General features: G+C 50.5%; 1 protein-coding gene across 1 annotated transcript in view; it reads right to left on the reverse strand.

Moving 5' to 3' along the window:
• Gli2 (GLI family zinc finger 2) overlaps positions 1–17,165 on the reverse strand; it is a 221,346-nt gene that overhangs the window by 12,728 nt on the left and 191,453 nt on the right. Inside the window, exons 6-9 of the mRNA XM_021165818.2 lie at positions 8,298–8,499; positions 7,310–7,526; positions 6,139–6,261; positions 1,017–1,151 (exon numbers count right to left, since the gene is read on the reverse strand). Of these exons, the coding sequence (XP_021021477.1) occupies positions 1,017–1,151; positions 6,139–6,261; positions 7,310–7,526; positions 8,298–8,499 (677 nt within the window). The remainder of the gene's footprint in view (positions 1–1,016; positions 1,152–6,138; positions 6,262–7,309; positions 7,527–8,297; positions 8,500–17,165) is intronic.

A 17,165-nucleotide genomic window follows, 5' to 3' on the forward strand; every position in this document is an offset into this window, starting at 1 on the left:
TTTGAACGTCCAGAAAAATCTTCTCCTATCAGCCTCCCTTTCCATTCACAAAGCCTTTCAAATGAGAAAAATGCTTCCTGACTACGCCTTTCATTTTTTTTCTTATTGGTTTACTTAGCGACAAATTGTTAATAATGGACGGGGAGTCTGGCTTGCCATCCATCTTCCCAGAGAGCAGAGAGGCAGTGCTAGGCAAAGGCAGGTCCTCTTTGTAGAGCAGCCTGCTTTCCAGGGCCAGGTAGGAGTGATCCCCTAGGGCCACAGAGATATCCCTAAAGCAGTCCTCCTCAGGTCACAGCAGGAGTCTAACTAGGGGATCCTGTCCACTGGGTACTGAGGCAGAGACTCTCACTGGTCTGTAACTCATCAGGCCGGCTAGGGTGTTGGTATGCATCTTTCTTGGCCGCCTCACCAGTACTAGGATTAAAGGCATCTGACACCACCCCCAGCCCCTTTGTAAAGGGTTCTTAGGAACTGGAGCCAGGCCTTGCAAGCACTTTGTCCACTGAGCGGTCTCTCAATCATAGAGCACATCTTTTTACATTGTCACCTCTGTATTTTTGCTTGAGCCCAGTCCTAGCCCAAGCATTGTCCCCGTTTCCCCAACCTAAGTACTTGAACCTGCAATGCACAGTTCTGATCGCTATCTCTGCCTTCGCTTGCTGCAAAGAGATTGGAAATATAGATTCAAGTTCTAGAATGAACTTCATGTGCATGTGGACTGCAGTTCAGAGCACTCAGTTTTGCTGTGCACCTCCTGTGGGGTGTGTGTGTGTGATCTTCATTATTCCTTCCCCTTATTCTCACACTTCTGTATTTTCTTGGATCTTCATGTATACTACATATGTGTTTGGGGTAGGGTGAAGGGCCTCTAAGGCACCTGGTCACCATACCTCCCATTTTCTACGGGTGGGGGGTCCCCCTTCAACCCCTTTGAAGCACAGGCCTTGGAAGGCTCTAGGTCTATTGTGGTTGGGGCTCTGCATCCCTGGGTGGGAGCTGGGGACAGAGCTTACATGCACCAGCTGCTCCTGTGTGTCATACTCCTTGGTGCAGTCTGCCCAGTGGCAGTTGGTCTCATAGATGACCACCTCGGCCTCCTGCTTACAGTCATCCCTGTCCAGGTCTTCCTTGAGATCGGCCAGCTGCTCCTAGGATAGGGAAGACCACATCCACATGAGCCATGCCTGGTAGCCTGGTCCTAAGGCTAGGTTGAGATGAAACTCAAGGGTTCATACCAAGGGCCCAAGGCTGCACAAATGTGGACACACATGCACACATACAATATATGTACTTGTGCATACACACACACACATATGTACACAATGCATGCATACGTCTGTACACAAACAAAATAGGCACACAGAGTCACACTCCACAGCCTTTGTCTCTTTCCTCAGCTCAGCATAAGGGAACCCCTTGTTGCAGGCAACTGTCCTGGGCCCTTCCTGCTCTCTGGTCATCATGAAGAGATTCTAACCAGCACTGCTCCCCCCCACCCCACCCCTCATTTGCAAGTGGAAGAAAGGAATGTGGGTTTGGTTTCTGTTGTGGGTATCTGAGGCGAGCCCCACAATCACTGGCGATGTGGAGATGGAAACTCCATTAAGTGTGTGAGGTTCCTGCCTGGAGAACTGCCTCCCCCCTCTAAGTCCTTTTCCTTCTAAATATTTTTTGTCATACTGTTTCTTCTTTCTCAAGTGCACTATGGCCACTCGGCTCACATCAGCACAGTGCCAGCATCTGCCAAGTGCTCTGCAGAGAGAACACACACCCCTTAGACCCTTAGGCATGCTTCCCTGCCTCAGCCCTTCTTCACTCTTGTATCACAGTTAGGGAATCTGAAGCTCAAGGAGATGTGGCTTCTCCTCTCCATGGCTGATATGGGGACTGGAGTAGTTTAGATATGGACTTGTGTCTCCGTTCCTATTAAGGGACCCTCAATGGAGGGACTGTCTAGATTGGAATGGCCTGTGGGCCAGTTTGGGGGATTGTCTTGATTGTTAATTGATGCAGCAGGACCTGTGGGTGGCACCATGCTCCATAGGAAAGCTAGCTGAGCATGAACCAGTAGGCAACGCCCTCCATGGCTTCTGCCTTGAGTTCCTGTCTTGGCTTGCCTTGGAGATGGACCTAACTTGGACGTGTAAGGCAACAAACCCCTTTCTCTCCTACTTGCTTTTGGTCAGAGTATCTTATTACAGTGATGTCACGGAAATGGAGCACTCTTTTGACCACATTAGTGTTATGAGGCTATTTCAAAGATGAAACTTAAAGAACCAGCCTCATGTCACAGTGGACCTGTCTGGAATGGGGGTCATGACCAGGGATGCGTTCTCCAGGCTGGGAGGCAAGGTCCAGGGAGGGCTCATGAAGTCTAGTGAGATCAATCCAGAGTTTAACAGGTCTCCCAGGCATCCTGGGAGACAAAGTAAGGCCAGAAGCAATGTTACAAAGACAGCCCCCCCCGCCACCCCCCCGCCAGAAGCAATGTTACAAAGACAGCCCCCCCGCCACCCCCCCCCCGCCAGAAGCAATGTTACAAAGACAGCCCCCCCCCCCCCGCCACCCCCCGCTTTTTTTTTTTTAAGTTTTTTGAGACAGTTTCTCTGTATAATCCTGGCTATCATGTACCTCACTGTATAGACCAGGCTGGGATTAAAGGCATATGCCACCTGGCCATGTTCAACTTATTTTTAAAAACAGCAGGAATGTATCCTGACTCTCCTGGGTTGTGGCTTTAGATCAAGCCTAACACACATAAGACACCAGGTTTGATCCCCTGTGCTGCAAAACAGGAAAACAGACACAAGGAAGAGCTTCGGGGGAACAAGGACAGTGCTGGCTAACAGGGACAAGCTCTTTGCCAGGTTAAGGACCGGAGTGTCCACTGGCACAGTCACTCATGAATAGCAAGCTCATCTCAGAACGGCCACATTTCCCACAGTGGGCCACAGACACAGGCACTCTCTGATATTGCTACAACCTCTTCCAAAAGGGACCCCGGGTTCACCATCAGGGACCCTCTGAACAAGTGCCCTGGCTGTACAGAGAACAATGCTACTATTATGTCGATGTAAGCAACCTCTGCACTGAGGTCAGTCAGAACACCTTACTTCCGGGTGTCCAGCAGCCAGTGCTATTGAGATGACAATGTAGAGAGGTCTCCTAGTGCCCACAGGGCAACAGAAGAACATCTGGGATTATCTTCACTACACATACACTGCAGGCCAGCTGGACTAGCAGTGGGCTGCCCCAAGGCCAAGGCAAGAATCCTCCCAGTCTGCAATTTGAGGGCTTCAGCAGAAAGCACCATTACCACTCTATCCTTTCTGCCAAAAGGGAGGCAAGTGAACCACACATGGAACGATATGGACCCGACTCTGAGGGAAGACCTTCTGCAGTGCCTGTGAGTGGACTGCCTTCCCGGGCTCCCATCCCTTACTTATCTGAGAGAGGGATTCACAGAGAGCCAGCCTGGCAATACTATGCTGCCAAGGCTGGCCTTAATCCCCAGTCCTCCTGCCTCCTCCTTCAGGGCTGGGATCCCAGGAATGTACCACCATGCCCAGTTTGCTTTCATAGTTTCTTTCTCTGCATGTTCCTGGTACACAGGAACATGACTGACTTCTGTGTGCTCATTCTGTAGCCTGTCATTTTGCTGCAAGTGGTTTTCAACTTAGAGAGTTTTCCAGGGGAGTCTTTAGGGTCTCATCCATGTCATCTGCAAATAAGGATGTTCTGACCCCTCCCCTTCCTATTTGTATCTCATGTGTTCCCCATGCCATAATCTCATGTGCTGACTGAAACTCTAAGCACTGTGTTGAACAAGTGTGGGGAAAGCGGACACCCTTGTCTTCCTGATTATAGTTTCATCTAGTATCATGTCGGATGAATGTTACAAACTAATCACAGTAAGGAAATTAATTAATCGATCTCAGAAAGACAAATACTGCATTCTGTCTCTTACCTATGAGACCTTGACTTTATAGGTGCATAGAACCCTATCTGCACAGGTGACATGAGAGTAACAAGGCCATCAAGGGGAGTGGGGGAGGGGCTAGGGGTGAGGGTGGGGTGGGGTGATAGTGAGGGTAGAGGGAACTAGGCTATGGGGAGAATATGCTTGAACTGCCTTATGCACTTATACGAAACTGTTCTTATGCAAGTGTGTGTGTGTGTGTGTGTGTGTGTGTGTGTTTGTTTTCAGGTACACTATTGTACATGAATTGAGGGCCAGAGGACAGCCTTAGCTATCATTCTTCACTACCTACTTTGTTTTTGTTTGTTTGTTTTTGTTTTGTTTTTTTTTTTTAGACAGGGTTTCTCTGTGTAGCCCTGGCTGTCCTAGAACTCACTCTGTAGACCAGGCTGGCCTTGAACTCAGAAATCCGCCTGCCTCAGTCTCCCAAGTGCTGGGATTAGTGGCATGTACAAATGCCAGAGCTTGCTGATGCGGTTAGACTGGTTGACCAACAAGGCCCATGTCCCTGGGTCCAGCTTTTTACATGGATGCTAGGGATTCGAACTCAGGTCCTCACACTTGTATGGCAAGCACTTTACTGACTGGATCTTCCCAGCCCTTGTAAAAGTTCTTTCCTCTCTCTCTCTCTCTCTCTCTCTCTCTCTCTCTCTCTCTCTCTCTCTCTCTCTCTCTCTCTCTCTCTCCTCCCTCCCTCCCTCCCTCTTCCTTCCTAAGTGCTGTGGGCACAGGCAAGAAGAAGTCCTCTGGGTGGCTTTCCTAGAGCATAGGGCAGTAACGAGGCCCCACCCATGCATGGTGAGACTCCAAGGTACTTAGCAAGCACCCACCATAGTGCCCCTCCCTGTCCTCAACATTTCTGCATGTTTATCTTCCTGGATGTGTGCTGTCCTCATCAATTTCAGCACACACCCCTCCCCGTGATGGCCAGCCTCGTGGAAACTATGCATCATGTTCTGACTAGTGCCGGTGTCAGTGAGGGGAGAGGAATTTGTCATCAACCCCTCTGTTTGCCTGACAATAAGAGGACCTAATATTTCATGAAAATTAAGTGCCTAGAGCATGCCTGATGGTTTACAGTCTTGATAAAGGATAGGCCAGCAGATGCTGGGAGCCAGGGACTGGAGGGAGGCATGAGTATCCTTGGTGACTGCATTGTGGACTAACAGATGGAGACTATACCACTGTGAGGGCATAGGGCTCAGAGCTTTAAAGCCAAGGTCAGCAGCGGCTAAGCCTTTCGAATGCCAGAACCCTGCTCTAAGAGTAGCAATGGCCTGTGTGTCCTCCTAGGAACAGAGTGAGTAGTAGGACTTCCAAGGGCCCCTCCATAGAGGCTGGGCCCAGTCATGCTGACTCCCTTACTATCAGGAGTTATCCTTCTTCCCACCTGAAGTGACCCAGCAGCTGGCATTTAAGTTCCTCAAGTCGCCTTACCCGGGAGCACCAGCACTAAAGGATCTAGTGTGAGCAGTGGGCTCCAGGAGAGGGGGCAGCCTTGAGAACCAGAGCCACTCAGGGGAACGTGAGAAGCTCAGACTCAAGGCTGAGGCTGTATGTGTGGATAGTTGAAGTCTGAAGGAAGTGGAAGGGAAGAAAACGTTAGTACTCATTCATTAATTCAGTCATACATATAGTAAGATGGAAGGGTAGATCATTTGTTCATTCATTTACTCACTTATATTAGATAAAAATGATATATGCTAAGGCAAGAGGAACTGTGCAGGACATCTGTGAGCTCGCCCACACTAACTCTCTAAGTTCTGCAGATGGCCATCAATCCACTTACCCATTCTATTTTCCATCCATCCGTCCATCTATCCATCCACCCATCCATCCATCCATCCATCCTTGTATGAATGCATGCATCCATTCATCCATCTATCTATCCATCCATCCATCCATCTACCTATCATCCATCCATCCATCCATCCTTGTATGAATGCATGCATGCATTCATCCATCCATCCATCCATCCATCCATCCATCCATCCACCTATCCATCCATCCATCCATCCTTGTATGAATGCATGCATCCATTCATCCATCCACTGCTACCTCCTCCCCCATCCATTAACCACTAGGTGCTCAACAGCCAAACCAGGAGATCCAGCCTGGTCCCAGCCCAAGGACAACGGCACTGAGCAGCAGGTTACCTGTGTCAGCCCAAGCGGAGAGGCTGGACGCAGGCCCTCAGCCTCAGTCTTGACCTTGCTCCGCTTATGAATGGTGATGGGGTTCACGGTGCTGCTCACAGCTGACTCGCTGTTCTGCTTGTTCTGAGGGAGACGGCAGAGGACAGTCTGTCACATAGGCACAAGACAGAGGACCCCCAAATTCTATGGGCCGTGGCTCTACAGTTTACTCACATAGACCACCATTTATGTGTATGTGTAAACATATACATGCATGCTCATATGTGTGAAGTACACTGTATATCTGTGTGTATGTGCATGCACATACGTAGAGATAAGAGGTTCCTCTCAAGTGTGTTCCTTAGTCAGCATCCACTTTTTGAGGGTCTCTTACTGGGACCTGGGACTCGACAATTAGGCTAAGCTGGATGACCTGTAAGCCCAGAGATCCACCTGTCTCTACCTCCTCAGAGCCACGATTACAAGCATGCATCAACACGCCTGGATTTTCTTTTTCTTTTTTACTTCCTTATTTCTGAGACAGGGCCTTTTTGTGTAGCCCTGGCTGCTCTGGAACTTACTATGTAGACCAGGCTGGCCTTGAACTCAGAAATTGGGCCTGCCTCTGCCTTTTGAGTGCTAGGATTAAAGGCGTGTGTCCCCACTGCCTGGCAATGCCTGGCTTTTTGAATATGGATGCTGGGAGTCAAACTCAGGTTCTCATGTTTGCAAAGCATCTCGTCAGCCACTGACTTATTATCTCCCTAGCATTTCCTCCCTTCTGTAGTTTGAAACATCAAAAACTGAGTCTCTTAGATTGGTCCTCCAACCAGGGCCAGCCAAGATAGGAGTGGGGGGTGGGGGATGCGGGGTGAGGGGTAGGGGAAAGGGAAGGCACTTTGGTTCCCATGATGTATGTAGTGTCTCCATGCAGCACCCCTGCATGAGAGGGTTTCTCCATCCCTTTTAGCTTTTTGGACAGAAGACAGAACTGAGTGACTAGGAGCTTACCATGGGCCCAGGCCAGGGCTTCTGGCCCAGTTTAAGGCCCTTGCCATCATGTGATCTCTGTCCTAAAAGCAACCAACCAGTCAGGCTAAAGTGCAGAGATCTCTACCAGTTCCTAGCATGAACCGCCCTTGGGGATGGGGTGAGCAGTGAGGACCCACCCCAGTTTCCTGCACCCACCTACCTGGTTGGCATCATTTAGACAGTTGCTGCTACTGCTGCTGAGTTGGGTAGGCATGGTGCTGATGGAGGTGAGAGTCATAGGCTGCTGGGCCAAGAAGGTGGGTGAAGGCTGGATCAGGGGTGGTGTGTGTCCAAAGGCTGAGCCCAGGCCCCGCTGCTGGTTCAGGATCTGCTGGTAGGCCACGGGATTGATGGGGTGGGGGAAAGTGAAGGCTGGGCTGCAATGGAGAACGAGAGGATTGGGGAAGGATTGGGTTCACCACCAAACCAATATCCTTGGCAGAGAGGACCGTATTCTGAGGCTCAAGATGGCAAACATGCCTTGCAAACGGATGTCCTTAGCCTTGCTGATCACACCTAGCTCCTTGAATGCAACCTTGAGCTTGCAGGACTCTCCTGTCGCCACCTCCTTCAGCCCAAAGAAGTGCTGGGCTCTGGATACTTGTGCTATGCCTGGACATTGATGGGAGTTCTGAGGATTCAAACTCAGGTCTTTATTCTCACACGCCTAGTGTTTCTACCCACCACATAGTCTCCCCAGCTCCCAAGGAGGCCACTTTTGACCTTGGCTACCTCTGACATCATGACGGAGCCCCTGGTGGCAGACTTACTACCTAAGGATGTACTCTGGTGTTGGTGTGAGTGTGAGCTCCCTGTGTCACGATGGCTTTGCTGTTGTTCTTTACAGAATGACTCTCATGTATCCCGCTGTCCTCAGACTCACTAGGTGCTACGATGACTGGAATTTGTCACCATGCCTGATTTTATACAATGCTGGGAATGGATCACAGAACCCTGCATCCCAGTCAAGGACTGTACCAAAGAGCCACATCCCCACCCTCATTATTGCTTTTGAACTACCAATACAGTTGCTAGCATGTTGAGGCACTAGTATTAAGTTCTGTATTCTCCAGTGTAAAGCCCCACCCTGCCACGTGGCCCCAGACCGGCTCCCAGTTCTCAGCCCACTGCTTACTGTTGGGGCTCACCTGAGGGCACCGGCAGACAGATGTCCATAAGAGCCACTGGCTGCTGAGCTGCTCCTGGAGTTGTTGATGTAAGCTACCAGCGAATTGGGAGAGGTCCGAATCATGCGTTGTAGGTCGAGGCTGGCATCTGAGAGCGGGGAGATGGATAGAGCCCGCTTGCGGCTCAGTCGCGGGGTCACACGTGGACTAGAGAATCGTGATGCTGGGAGACAGCCAACGGAAGGCTTGTTAGTATCATAGATTCTCCCCACTCTACACATCATGAATATTCATGATTTCTCCATGCCACTGCATGGTGGTGGTGATGGGCCCTTTCCATAACTGAAGAGAATCTCACGAGGAGCAGACTGAACAGGGTTACAAGTCACAGGACCATGAGCTTTGTTGCAATGGTGGTCACACCAGAAACACCTCCCCAGGGGGGTTCACATCTGAACCCCTTGAAGGAAACTTACTAAGCAGAGCTGTGTGTGATGCTGGGCTCCTGGCTGAGACTTAGTCTCCTAGGATTAAAGGTGTGTACTACCTTGCCTGGGCCTAAGCTCTCCATGGACACTGTGCCTTGAGATCTCCATGGCAAGATCCAGGTCAGAAACTTGTGTCTCCCAGCCTCAAGATCTGGATCACAGGTGAGCCCTCCAATTCCACATTGTAGACTGGCTGCTCCGCAGAACCTACTGAGAAGGCTACCATGAGAGACCAGGGAGGCAAAAGAGGAGCAGCAGGGAGAGGCCATGTGACACACAGATGTGCTCACACTTGGAGACCCTCAGGTCTGGGCTACTGAGTGGTGGGAATGTGTTGTCTTAAATGTGTACACCTCATGATTATGCATGCATATAGCCCTGCATGTAGGTACACACACATATGCACTACAATGGCTATTCATGGTTGTCAACTTGACTATATCTGGAATGAACTACAATCCAGAATGGAGGACACACCTGTGATCCAGATCTTGAGGCTGGAGGACACAAGTTTCTGACCTGGATCTTGGCATGGAGATCTCAAGGCACAGTGGCCATGGAGAGCTTAGGCCCAGGCAAGGTAGTACACGCCCTTTAATCCCAGGAGACTAAGGCAAGGAGATCTCTGCGTTCAAGGTCAGTTTGGGACAAAGCAAATCCCAAATCCAGGTATGGTGGAACACACCTTTAATTTGGGCCACACCTTCTGCTGGAAGGTAAGGTCATCGGAAGAAGGAAGATTCACTCTTTGACTGCTTGCATTTACTTGCCAGCACATCTGTTGGAACCTACTTCTACAGAAGACCAGCTGAAACAATTAGCCTCATAGGCCTGAGCGACTACGAGATCCTTGGACTTCCCATCCACAGCTGCCCATTGCTGGGTTAGTTGGACTACAGACTGTAAGCTATGACAATAAATTCCCTCAATCTCTCAATATAGAGACATTGCATAAGTTCTGTGACTCTAGAGAACCCTAACACACCTGAACCATGCACACACAAACACACACACACACACACACAAACACACTCTGTTCTTTTCCCCATCATCATTACCCCCCCACCCTCCTAGGAATTCTGGATCTCTCCTTTAGACAAAGTGTCCTAGAAGTGGTCTGACATCACTAGATGACTGTAGTCCCTATTGCTTCTTCACTGCCTCAGCTCACACTTTACAGCAGGGGTCTTATGGTAGCAGTACCCTTCAGGGCTGCCATAAGACGTCAAGTTAGGTGATGGGTGGCCTGAACTGTAGCAAATTAAGGTGAATGCTGAGATGTGTCTTTGCCTTCTAGAAACCTACAAGGAGAAATGGCTGCCCTGCCTTTCTGGCCTCCCTCTGGAACCTCTGGGCCTTCATATATATGTGTTGGCTGCAGATGCTGCCTATAAGCAGTCCTGGTCCTGCCCAAATGCTGGACAGGACATCATACAGACATCCCCAGCTCCCCTCCAATCCAGGCAACATGCTGTATTGTGCATACTTGCTGTGAAGTCATACAGAGTTCCGAGGATGGTGCCTATGACCCTGTCCACATGTCTGTGTGAGCTGTCTAATTCCCAGGGCTTCTTTGAGGGGTGCAGATGGGCAGAGTGGACCTGCAGTTTAGGATAAAGGAAAGGCCCAAAGTCTAGAAAAGATGACTGATCCCGGAACAGTGAGCTACAGCACTTTGCCCGACAGGCCTCCATCTGGGCGTCCTCTCCTCTCTGACACCTTAATTTCATGTCTTGATAATCCTTATCTCATGGGGTTCTCCTACAGACTCCGTGTTATGAAATGAGGGGGACACGAAGATTCTAGCATCCACTAAAGTATGACTTATCCATGCCTTTGGTATACATATTTTCTTTGGGTATGTGTGTTTATGTGTCTGTTTGTGTGCACGCATGCACACGTGGAGGCCAGAAGACATTCCCAGGTGCGGTTCCTCAGGAACCGTCCAGCTTCTTGTTTAGACAGGGTCTCTTACTCAGATAGAACTCACCAAGGAAGCTAGGCTGGGTGGTCGCTGAGTCTCGGGGATTCACGAGTCTCCACCTCCTCAGTGGGTGCCCTAGCACACCATTTTTTCCCCAGCGATCCTAGGGAACCCAGGGCCCCAGGCTTGCAAGGCAAGCACTTTCTTGAGTGAGCTATCACCACAGCCCATCGTCATATATTTTTCAGAAAGAGATTCTGCTGCTAACACTCTGACTCCCACCCTCTCGGGTGCCCCTAACAAGAGGAAGCAGGCTCAAACTGACAGTAGTATTCATCTCCGTTATTCCTGGCCCTCGAGGGAAATGTGTTTATTAACGCGCCTCTTCCCTTGATAAATCACTAAATAGGAAGAAAAGCCTGGCACTCATTTCCTGTGCTTTTCCTGTGATTTATGTTCGGGGACTCGAGCATTCACAGCCACCATCCATCTGTGGTTGCTGCCTGTCCTAACACTGGCCAGCGAGTGACCAGCCACTTGCCTATCGTCCCTCAGAGGATGCCTGATGTGGCCTGTTCCTCCTACGTATCTCTGACTCTGTCTCATCTGTTAGTTCTCTTTCCCCTCCCCTCCCCTCCCCTCCCCTCCCCTCCCCTCCCCTCCCCTCCCCTCCCTCCTCCCAGGCCTCTCTGGCCTGGGCACACTGATTCAGCTAGGCTGGCTACCCTCCAAGTTTACAGGGATTCTGGTGTATCTGCCTTCCATCTTTCCACCACTGGGATGACGGGTGCGGGTCACCCTGCTGCTTTCCACGTGGATTCTGGGGATTTGAACTCCTGTTCTCATGCTTTCCAGGCCAAGCCCTTTATGAACTGGTCAAATCTTCCTCATCTCACCCCATTGTTTTTTCTTTTACTTTTTTGAGACAGGACTTGGTGTAGTGGAGGATGGCCTTGAACTCCTGACTCTTCCACTTAACCACTTAACCCCTTCCCAGTGCTGAGATTACAGGTATAATCCACTGCAGTTGGCCCAGGTCTTTTCTATACTCACTCTCAAGTTGTGTTCTGAGGAATTCAGCCCAAGTATTTTACTCATCTATACTCCACGGACTCAAGCCCCCATTCTCCTCATGGGGGAGCCTCCATGGCGAGGCTACTGAGCTGGGGACTTAGAGGCCAGTGGCCCCATTTTTCAGTCATGTCCCGAGGGCAGAGAAAGCCAAGGCCTGGGCTTTGAGTTCTCCAACTGAGGAAGTAGAATCGTATCCTGGTCAACTCAAATTCACCAAAGGGCCTCCCTTCCCCAGCTCATTCCCAGCCTGTGCTCAGCAGTCTGTGGGACCCATGGTTGTTCTCCTCTGCCTCAGTCTCCCCTCTGTGCCAGGATGGGCCTGGATTCCTGCCTGAAGCAGTCCCCTGAGACCCCAGCGATGTCTGCCTCTCCCCTGTGAGATCAATGCCATCGGTTTCTGAGCCTCCCCACCCTGCATAAAGAATGAGCATCAGGATGGAGGTGACATCCGAGGCACATTAGTGTCAATATGACAATAAAACACACAGCTGGTAGGAGTTATAGGGCTGTGAGCAGACAGTACTTCAATCAGGACATTTCAATCTTCTCAGGAGGGATGGGGGGTGGGGGTAGGCTGTGGCTGCTGGGGCCCTGCAGTTACACTGCCAGCATCAACAGCCTAGTTTGAGAATGTCCCTTGCTAGGGACTGGTGACAAGCAGTGAACTCCTCGCTCTCCACAGAGCCACCAGCAGAGGAGTGGATGACCTTGGGCTTCTGACTGGTTCTGTTTTCTTTTTCATGGCTCAGCTTCTGGTCTTCCTGCTGAAAATCAGGCAAGAGAAGAAGAAAGGACATGGAGGGAGAGGCGAGCCTGTATCAGAGCCTCAGGTTAGCCTCCTTTTGGACCAAGGTGGATGATGGCATTGGTGTCTGGACCTGTCATAGGCCTTGCTGTCTTTCTGACCCATCTAATGTGTCCCACATGTGGGGTGTACACAAAGTTCAGGAGATATTCTTGTGGTTCTCAGAGACATCCCCTTCTGTTACGGTTAAGTTTGCCCCTTTGGGAAGAAAAAGGAAAGTTCTAGGGATGGGGATATAGCCACTTGGTAGAGTCTATCATGTATGAAGCCCTGGCCTCCAAACCCAGCAACACATAAATCGCCATAACGGTGCAGGCCTATAATTTTAGCACTTGAAAAGTAGAGGCAGAAGGATCAGCTACATAGTAAGTTCAAGTCTAGCCTTAATTACATGAGTCCCTATCTTTAAAAAGTTCCATTTTGTGATGGGCTTTATGTGCATGGCCCAGGGGGTGGTACTATTAGGAGGTGTGGCCTTGTTGGAATAGGTGCGACACTGTGGGCATAGGCTTTGAGACCCTCGTCCTAGCTGCCTGGAAGCGGTCTTCTCCTAGCAGCCTTCAGATGAGGAGGTAGAACCATGCCTGCCTGAACACTCCCACCTTGAGGTTAATGGACTCTACTCTGAACCCGTAAGCCAGCCCCAATTAAATGTCCTTATAAGAGTTGCCTTGGTCAGCCGGGCATGGTGGCACATGCCTTTAATCCCAGCACTTGGGAGGCAGAAGCAGGCACATTTCTGAGTTCGAGGCCAGCCTGGTCTACAGAGTGAGTTCCAGGACAGCCAGGGCTACACAGAGAAACCCTGTCTCGAAAAACCAAAAAAAAAAAATTGCCTTGGTCATGGTGTCTCTTCAAGAGTAGTAAAACCCTAACTAAGACCACTTTTTAAGAAGCATTCATTTAATCCCCAAAGTGAAGCCAGTTATGAATGCTACACGCACTATTGTGCACTGGGTCCTTGACTCATATATGTCATTGAGTTGGAGAAGGATCCGAGGGCCTTGCCCACCAGCCTTCTGCTCAGGCCACCTCACATTTGACAGATCCTACTACCTCTGTGCCTCTATTGGACACACAAAGCCTTTGAAACATTCTCTTCTCTGCTGGGTGTTCCTGTCTCAAGACATGAAGGTAGGTGCTGAGAAAGGGGGCAGTCAGAGGTCAGGTCGGGTCAGGTCAGGACCTGCATCAGGGTGCTTACCAAAAAGACGCCTGGTGCCTGGCCAGACAGACTGAGAACTTGATGTGGTGTTCAGCCTCTTGCTTAGTGCCTAGAATTGGCCTGGCATGTTTACTTGTGTGTGTGTGTGTTTGTGTTGTGAACTTGCCACAAACTAGACTCATCTGGGAAGATGAGAGAAGAAGACTGTGAGATTGTCTCCACCAGCTTGGCTGTCGGCAAGTCTGTGGCAGCATTTTCTTGATTGATGATTGATTCAGGGAAGGCCTGGATCACTGTGGGTGGTGGCACCCCTTGGCAGGTGGTCCTGGGTTGTACAAAAAAGCCAACCGAGCAAGCCATAGGGAGCAAGTCAGCCTGCAGTGTTCCTGTGGTCTCTGCTTCAGTTCTTGCCACCAGGATCCTGCCTTGGCTCCAACCCTGGCTTCCTTCAGTGATGGACTGTCCCCTGGACATTGTAAAGGGAAATAAATCCTGTCTCCAACAAGTTGGTTTTGACCAGCGCTTTATCACAGCAACAGTGAAACCTAACTGGGACGCACGCTGAGTAAGCAGGTAGTGAATGAGTGTGCGCACCATTTCTTCTGTCAGAGTAAAAGGGAACTTGGTAAAAAAAAAAAAAAAAAAGATCTAAGTTTTCCATGAGGGGACTGAAGCATCCTATGGGGGTGGGCTGCAGAAAATGCAGCAGTTGGCAGGGGCTTCCCTGGCTCACGTGCTCTACTTAAGTGCAGAAGGAGGAAGGGGCAATGCTCTGGAGGCAGGTTGGGCAGGGCCCAGCCTTATTTAGCATTTAGCATCTTTTGCAGAAACACAGCAGATTGGGTATCTGCACAGGTACCTAAATTGGGTGGAAATGCCCCCAAATACTTTTAAAAATCTGAAGCCAAGTTTGAAGCTCTGCCTTCCACTGGTTTGGAAAGAGCTGGGTAGATCTGAGATGGCTGATGGTGGTACTTGCTGCCGAGTCTGATGACCTGAGTTCCATTCCCCAGTCCCACATGGTGTAAGGAGAAAACCAGTTCCCATGCGAGCACCGTGGCATGCATGCTTACACAGGCACAATAAATAAATAAAATGTAGAATGTAAGAAAAAAGAAAGAAAAGTCTGGGCCTCGCTCCGTGGTTAAGTAATCACACATAGTGTGTGAGAGACTCTAGGTTCCAACCTGAGAGAAAAACCGAACAGTGAGTCTGCCTGGAAAACTTCTGCTGAGAAGCACCAAGAGGAGAAATAGAAGACTGCTATGGATTGGTATGGTTTTCTTGGGTTTATAAAACCAGTCCCCAGCCGTCCCCCGTCACTGCCTGCCATCCCAGTGCTGCTCAGGTGTGTGGGAATCTACTGATCTGAATATAGAAGTGGAGAGAGGAGGTGGCTGTGTTAAGTTATCCACCAAGTGGTCACCAGTCTCACCCTTGGAGGTGGGTATTCCACCGGCCCATGGACTCCTCCTGCCCGGGGCCTTCCTGTTTCTTAGACAGGTGCAGTCAATGTTGGATGTTCTGGGGAACGGAGCTGTCCCCAGTCCCTTCTAGCCCACTCGTAGCTGCCAGCAGCTCCCTTGTCCATTCCAGTGGTTTCTGTTCTGTGCTGCATCTTTCTCTCCCTGGTCTTCTGTGTTGGCCACTCCTGACACATCAGGTCTTACAGGCTGTGAGCCACCTGGTATAGCAGCAGAACTGGCTGTCTTAGGTGAAAGAAATCCAGGTCGGCTAGAATTGGGTGCCTGGAATTCCCATGGTGCCTCAGGTGCCCAGGACTTGATGTCCATGATGCCTTTGGTGCTGCATAGCCCTTAAGCCCTCAGGCATGGCAGAGCAGCAGACAGGCAGAGCAGGAAGCATGAGGGGATCTGCTCTGGGAGCCAGCAATGAGGCTGCTGAGAAGACATTCTAAAGAAACACCTGTGTCCATCCCATTGGTTAACTGACAATGGATGCTAAACAAACAAACAAACAAACAAACAAACAAACAAACAAACAAAATGGAACTTCCCCCAGGAGACTCATGCTGGGAGAAGGACAGGGCTGAAACCTGGTGCTGCTGGAGGGGGAGGGGGAGCTTGTCTTCCAAAGAGATTTACCACAGTTGTGATAACTTGCCAGACCACTTTGCAGGGAGCATTTGATGGCTAGACCACACCTTGATCAGGACTGCTTAGCCGCGTGTGACTCTTGCCTTCCATGTAAACTTAAACATAAAGCTCTCTGTTCCTCTTCCCCGTGTGGCCACAATGAATAGGCACCTCCCCCCCGCCCCCTCCACCAAAACACACTTTTCTCTACTTCTGCTTCGTTTAACTGGCCCATTGAGGATGGGCTGCTGAGCCTGGTTTGTTATTGCTGCCACGCTGGTAACAACAGTGCAAGGGAGAGAGGGGACAAGCCACACACAGCATGCCCAGGGACAATGGATGGGGAGATGAAGAGGACATGATGCCCAGAGTGGTCCATGGCCTGGGAGGAAGCATGAGGTGATACAACTGGGGACAACTATGGGTCCCCAGTGATCAGGGCGGATCCGAGTGGGATACTGGCAGTGAGAGGTCACACCAGCATTAATTGAGCACCCAGTCTACATTAAGTAGATTATGTAGACAACATTTACCTTCATTCTACCTTTACTGCATTCTCCTTCAGCCAACTTCACATTCCCTGTGTCCCACTCACTGTCCTCTCTGGTGTCCCCTCACTAGTTTGCATACTGGCCCCCTTTGCATCCTGCCCTGCTGCTCTCTGCTGGATCCAGACCCAGCAGCCTTGCCGTCTTCTGGAGGGTAGAGCTCAGGAACTGGCAATGGATGGTATGGCCCAGCTAGAGCAAGGCTTGGAACCCCGCCTAGAGGCCTGGGGACTTGTTTGCTCGTCCTAACTCCAGCCATAGGAGAAATGCTCGCTGTCATTCCTCTCTCTGTCACATGTATGGCACTGCATGGAGATGCATGCCCAGTCAAGCACTCAAGATGGCTGTCACAGGATAACTCCTGTCTGCCCAGTTCTGCCTCTCCTGCTGTGTGGGCCACCTGCTCAACTTGGTCCCCTAGCCATGGCATCAACAAGTCTGTCTACTTGCCAGTGATGTCCACGGTCGGGCTCTGGGCTTTGGAGGGGGGCTTCCCAGTGTGGCAGAAGCTGGCATGTGGGCATGACTCTGCTCTGGATCTCCATATTCCTCTCCTGCTGTGTAGTTGTGGCTGGGTTTACACCGTGTCCAGGATGCACCCTCCCTAGTCCCTGATCTCACTGTGTCAGAGGCAAGGATGGGACTTAATACCATGCTGTGCTGAATCCTGGACCCAGCATCCTCCTAGGGAGGGAGAGACACTCAGCTGAGTGTTGGGGACACTGCTTTGTCACTCAGGAGCCTCCCATCAGGGAATGGCAGTGATGAGCAGAGCAACTTGACCTTGTG

Source organism: Mus caroli, unplaced genomic scaffold (genome assembly GCF_978045245.1).
Source record: "Mus caroli unplaced genomic scaffold, Mus_caroli_1 scaffold_1, whole genome shotgun sequence".
NCBI classification, from domain to species: domain Eukaryota; kingdom Metazoa; phylum Chordata; class Mammalia; order Rodentia; family Muridae; genus Mus; species Mus caroli.